General features: G+C 41.9%; 1 protein-coding gene across 1 annotated transcript in view; it reads left to right on the top strand.

The window, feature by feature from the left end:
- Window positions 1-6: 6 nt before the first annotated feature.
- Window positions 7-6,458, top strand: part of GRK5 (G protein-coupled receptor kinase 5) — a 190,012-nt gene continuing 183,560 nt past the window's right edge. The window contains exon 1 of the mRNA XM_025039136.1: window positions 7-269. Coding sequence (XP_024894904.1) covers window positions 218-269 — 52 coding nt within the window. The 5' untranslated portion in view covers window positions 7-217. The remainder of the gene's footprint in view (window positions 270-6,458) is intronic.

Raw genomic sequence — 6,458 nt, 5'->3', positions numbered from 1 at the left:
CAGAGGGAGGAAGAAGCAGCGGCGGCGGCGGCTCCTCTTTGCAGAGGGGGAAAACTCTGAGGGATAAGAGCAGGAATAATGCGTCAGGAAAGGCGGGCTCCCGGCTCCCGGCTCCCGGCTCCGGCAGCAGAAGCGGCAGCCCGAGCAGCGACAGCGACAGCACCCTCAGGCTCTGACAGCCCCACCAGCCGGCTCCCTCGCTGACCGCCGACTGTCAATGGAGCTGGAAAACATCGTGGCCAACACGGTCTTGTTGAAAGCCAGGGAAGGTAAGAGGCAGGGCCAGTGCGTGCCTGGCTCATTCGCCGCGGGTCAGGGTGCGGGTGTCGGCCGGCGTGTGGGCTGGGGCGTGTGCGTGTAGGATGCCCGCAGTGAGTTGGTCGCGAGCAGGACATCTCGGAGAGCTGCTCCGCAAACGCTTCAGGGTTTTGCCCTTGGGCTCAGAGAATCTGGACTTGGGTAGAGAAGGAAACACATCGAGGTTGCAGGGATTAGGATGCTAAAATATCCCCTAGTTTCCTGCTCTAACCTTACAGACATCGCGGCAGCTGTTGAAAGGTCAGTTGGAAAAAGCATTCATTCAGGAAGAGATGGACAAACATGAAAATAAAATAGCTTTTCGAGTCTGCCCGGGATGGTTCTGAGTGTGAATTGGTGTGTGTGCGTGTGTGTATGTGTGTGTATGTGTGTTGCTGGGGGTGGAATTAGCAGAAGCCAAGTCTTTGCTTGCGCAGGCTGAGTTGATACAGGCTATTGCTGGAAACCATCCGCTGGGAATGTTTCTTAGGGAAATCCCGTCGTGTGGAAGGAAGCCTTTTAAAGGCAAAGTAAGATGTTGAGGAATTAGCCCGTTCCTAGAATAACGAGAGGATGGCTGTACATATCACCTAGAAAATAATTCAGGATTTCAGACGTGTTTTTTTTTTTCTTTTCTTCTTCTTCTTTTTTTTTTGGACTGGGGATGGGAGTAACTGAATTGTTTGATTTTGGCTCACTTAAGAAAAGAAAGGTAAATGTACCAGTGCTTAGATGCGTCTTGGGTGCAAATCATTAGATTTCCTGCATTTAGTTGGCAGGAAATGTCTAAACGGAATGGGTAAGATCCTGAAGTCAAAGCTATAAACACGTTTTGACGCTTCCCTGAGATGAAAAAAAAAAAAAAAAGTGGCTCGGAAACTTAGATGCTTCCTAAAATGATTGTGTGCCTGTAAACATACAGATTTAGGAACACCTGGAATTTATGTAACATCTCTTTTGCCAAGATTTGAGCTTTGGCGTGCAGCCTTTTTATAAAACGGGGAAGTGGTTTTTCCCTTTCATGGGAGGAGGCTTTATTTGACACCCAAGGTAGAAGACAGCCTAAGTAAGGTCTTGACTTCAGAAGGATACTCAGGGAGCAGCCCACGAAAATGCCTTACCTACCTCTTAATATTTTTATTCACCCACTTTGATGAATGAAGGAAGAATTTTTGGCCAGCGATAAAACGATTCATGTTTATTCAGCCGGTTCCATCACCTTGTGGCTCTTATACACGCTGTGCGGGTTAGAGTGATGCACAGCCCATTAATTCAACTCAGCGTTCACGTCGTAATTTCGTCGTCATTTGTCGCTCTAAAGCAACCGCCTGGAAGATTTGCTTTGAAAACCTGAGCAGAGTTTAAAATATGCAGGTCCATCCTCTCCCCAACCCCGGCCCAATTGCTCAGTTTTGGTGTGAGAACAGATTTGTAGGAGAGGCTGTTTCTTGGCAACTTCAGTTTCTAAGGCCTGATGTTTTTTCTTTTTTCCTAACCTGAAATTTTAGCGAGCGGAAACAAGGTGGGGGACTGATGGTTTCTCCCGCAGACTGGGCAGTGCATCCTGGAGGGGAAGAAGCGGAGCAAAGAACCCCTTCCCACCCGCCCCAGCTCTCAGCCTTTGCAGCCGCCACCTAGTGGTGGGACATGGTTGTATTTCTCAGGGCTCGGAGGCTGGGAAAGTTTTTTCCCTCCCTCCATTCTGAAATTATTTCTTGGGAAATCACTGAATAGGATGGTGCTGGAGGCTTCGCAAGTTTCACTGGTTTCTCCTGTTGCCCCGGGGAATTCTGCTCCCGAGATTTGCTGCTCTACACGTTCCTTTGCCTGGGGCATGCTTTTTCTTCCCTCCTCATTTGGTTGCTTCTTTTCAATGTTTTGCTTGGAGTGGGCAAAGTATTATCAGTTTTCTCCCCCAAATTTGTCTGCCCAGTTTTTATTTTTCACCGAAATGAATTCACCGCCTGATATTTTGGCTTGTCAGGTTAACAAATTTTTTTTTTTTTTTTTTTTTTCCAGAACCTTAGGGAGGAAAGAGCTCTGTAGGCTTTCACTTCAGGGTTTTGCTTCAGGGAAGCTTATATAGGTTGACGGAATTACAGTGATTAAAAGCGCTCAAGAATGTGCCTTACACTTCCCTTTCCTTTTAAAGTCTTTTCAATTTCTCTTTGAGAGTTTGGTAGTCAGCTCATGGTGAGAAAATAGCTCTCGACGTTGCCTTTGAAGTGGAAAGGGCCTTGCCTGTATGGAACTGGAGAGACTGACACATGAATAAGAAAAATTAATCACGTGGAACCCATTTTTAAATTTGCATTTCTTTCCCTCTTTTCCTCTTCCGTCTAAACAGAATCCACGATTTTAAGTGCTCCCATTTTCTTCTTGCTGGGTCTTTATTAAAAATGTGAGCACGTATATTTTAATTAGTGTAAAAGCTTTTAGAAATAAAAGCAGTTAATTTTTCTCTTCTCAGTTCACATGTACTTGAAGTGATTTTTTTCAATTAAGTAATTCTGCAAATAATCATATTTTCCAAATATTCAGAAGTGAAAGTTCCAGTCAGTTTAGTAAAATACTAACATAAAATTTATAGTCTCTTAAGAAATCTCAGTTGTTTGGAATGTTTAAAACACTTCTTATTTGAAGATTCTTGTGAATGGTTACAAATGAGAAATATAATTGGTGAATGTGAAATTTAATTTAGTTCACTTAACAAAATATATTGTAAACAATCTGAAACGTGGCTTTCAAGTAAGTCATGTTTGTCTCAAACAACAGAGAAACAGGCCGAGAAGAAAGACAGACACACTTTGCAAATGCTGTAAAGGAATTTGTAGCTGATATGTTGGTGAATAATTTGGGGGCCTATCTTTTGTTATTATTATGCATTCTGAAAAGCAGATGACTTCTAAATTCACAGTAAATTCAAATTTGTACCATGATAAAACATAAAGTGGAAAACATGCATATAGCAATATATTAAAAAACATGAATATAGAAAACCTATAAGTAGATTAGAGCAAAAATGATTCATTATTAGTAATTAGAAAACAAAGCAAGCAAATTGCACCTTTGTGATGTTTTGAAATAAGAATAGGTCAAGATCTGGGTTCAAAATTTTAAATCACCCAAATGTATTTTGTGGGCCATTTATTTGTCCTGATCTTATGAGAAAATACCAACTTGGTCTCTCTTAGGAACTTTAGATTACTCCCCTAAAAAATGATTAAGGAAAAAAAAGAAAGAAGTGGAGACTGAATTCATGCCAATTTATGGAGATGAGCTAAGTGATTAAGCATTTAATGAAAAGAGGCCCAGACTAACTCTATCTATTTATTTACATTTCAGAATCTCAGAAGATTGGCAAGCAAGCTAGTGTTGAAATAGTAGTAGTGAGAAAGAGTCTTTGCAGAGTCTTTTGTGGGTGCATGTGGGGTTTTTTTTTTTTTTGCTGTAAGGATTTTTGTGTTTTTCTCATATTCTAGATCCGTTGCCTCACTCTTGAGTGAACAGTGGTGAGAAGAAATTTTGCAGGGTTCTACCTTTCCTATCTCCACAGGCAGGTGACAGAGGGAGTACTGATCATATTTTCCTGAGCATGATTCTAGCAGGCACCAGGCACAGGAACTGAGACGTCAGAAGCCTAATGACTTTGCCATTGATCACAGTTGCTGAAAACAAGAATATGTGAGAACCATTTCCTCAGACAAATCGGTGACTTGTTGTCCTGGCTCTTCCTGATGATCAAGACTGGGGTCCTGGGAAAAGGTGAAGCTGGGGGCCAGCCGAGGCTAGGGAGGGCAAGAGGAAGTGGGGAACGGCATCCAGCCCACGAGGGCCAGGCTCTGCTTGGACAGACGCAGCATTCCACAGCAAGATGAAAGCCCAGGCTCTTCTTCCTTCTTTCTCTAAGACCACTAGTTCTTCACAATGAAATTGAAACATTGGTGTTTTGTTATTAGAACACTGAAATGTCTCTGAAACTCACAGCCCTCTTACTGCTATCGGCAGGCGTACGTATGGCAGCCTGTGGCTTCGCCCTTGAATCTGATGGCACAGAGGAGCAATAGCGTTCATCCTGGCACAGGCAGCCAGGAGTGTGGAAATGCTGGCTGGCCTGTTAAGCACAATGCCATTACATGACGCTCCCTTTTATTTTTTCTAAGTTTCTTTTCAGTACCATCACCTTGGAGGTAGAGAAACCAAAAGCAATGTTTTCAGGTCTTGCTCTCTTCCAGAAAGATTTCAAGTGATGATTTTAATGAACGCAGTTGCTTATTTTTAAAATCATCAGGTAAATGCCCACAAGATTCTCAACTTTCAAGAGCTTAGCTGCTTCTTGTCAGATTCTAAACTCCAAAAAGCTTGATTCTTCCAGTGCCCAAACTAATCTGTGTTTAAATTATGTCTCCAGGAGCTGTCACTCTTGTAATTGCTTGCTAAATGATACCCTTTAGGTCTGGGCTGAAAACTTCTGTAACGTCCAAGTGAATTTCAGGAAAGAGCTCAACAGATGACCAAATTCACTGTCACCAAGGGCTATTCCACTCATACCCGGGAACTCCCGATATTCTTAGGAAACCATCCAGGATTTCAGGCAATATTTAAAGTTAATATTTGTTGCCAATATATTTGTGGCTCAAGATAAAGCATTGTAATATCTAGACATTTTTGAAATAAAAAACTCTTCTGGTTCCAAAAAGATTTCACTGAAGTAGATCATGCAACTCAGAGGTGAAACTTGAGGAACAATAGAAATTTGACTACAAATAGGTGACACATAGAAAAGGAAATTAGGAATTTCTTCAGTCTTACTACCCCCAACCCCCACATCTACATCAAAATAGAATAGTGAAGACAAAGGGGTTTAAGATGTGATTTTAAATGATTAAAATGAATTATTGGGCTTAGATAACAGGAACATAGTAGTTTTTCTACTTTAAAACACATCCTTTTATATTTCAGTGAAAATTGTTATTTAAAATATTTTAAATATTGAAAAGATTTTAATTAATAAATCAAGCTTCTTAAAATTTTATCTTTTGGGGATGCAAACAATCTTGTTTCATTTAGTGCCATCCAAACACTGGAGGAAGCACTCCATTTTATGTAAATCATGCTACCTTTTACAAAGAAAGCAGCGACATCCTTATCAGACACTGCCCCCTCGTCCCCACTTTTCATTTTTGAGAAAACCACTCTTAAATTGTTTTCGGAAATTCTTACAAGGGTAAAATCATTCATTTATTCACTCAGCCTTGACTGTTGAAGGACCTTGTGGCAGGTAACATTCTGGATGTTAGCCTTGGAGAGAGGCAGCGGGAAGTGGATGATGAGATGAAATTTGGCACCATTATTATCTTCTTAGGCATTTCAGCTGGTAAGACAGACTTGAGTAGAACTAGATTTCTGCCCCACCCCTCCCACCTCCAAAGAGTGGAAGCTGATTGTGGTGTGACTTGCTTAGCTGAGTACACTGTATTGACTGTGCTGTGCCTAGAACTTGATCAATAGCCTGAGGGACCAAATATGATTTAAGGCTCATTTAAAGGTCATACTTGAGGGATAGGCCCAAATCTGGAAGACAACTGCTAATTTTCCAAGACAGTGTGTTTTTACGAAGGTCATTTCTTACAAATGAAAACCACGAAACAGAATGTCAGGAAGACCCTTTGTCTGGAATGGCAGGATCCAAGAGGAAGACAAGTGTGCAGTGGTGCCTTCTGGGCTGAGCTTTGGTGGTTTTTCTGGGGTAGTGACCTGGATGGAGTTGGTGGGCCAAAGCTCTGGAGTAAAGATGGTGGAGGCTGCCTTCCTTTCTGGATTTTTCTTGGGATTGGCTTGGGCACATCCTCTGTGGTAGCCTGCCAGCGGTGATGACCTGAAAGATTTAAAGGCATCTAGTCCTCTAAAGCTACCTGTCAAACATAGTAGGTACTAGCTGCATGTGGCTATTTACATTTAAACAATTAGAATGAAAGATTCAGTTCCTTAAGCATTTGAACCACATTTCAAGGGCTCAGTAGTCACATGTGGCTGGTGGCCACCATGTTGGATTGTCCAGATATATGGAACCTTCTCAGCATTATAGAAAGCTCGTTTGGACAGAACTGCTCTGGAGTTCTGCACATCGAATTAAATAAGAGTCTGATAAGCTCATAACT

Source organism: Pteropus alecto, unplaced genomic scaffold, assembly GCF_000325575.1.
Source record: "Pteropus alecto unplaced genomic scaffold, ASM32557v1 scaffold177, whole genome shotgun sequence".
NCBI classification, from domain to species: domain Eukaryota; kingdom Metazoa; phylum Chordata; class Mammalia; order Chiroptera; family Pteropodidae; genus Pteropus; species Pteropus alecto.
The sequence above is the reverse complement of the archived record's forward strand: the minus strand, read 5'-3'. Positions and strand labels throughout refer to the sequence as shown.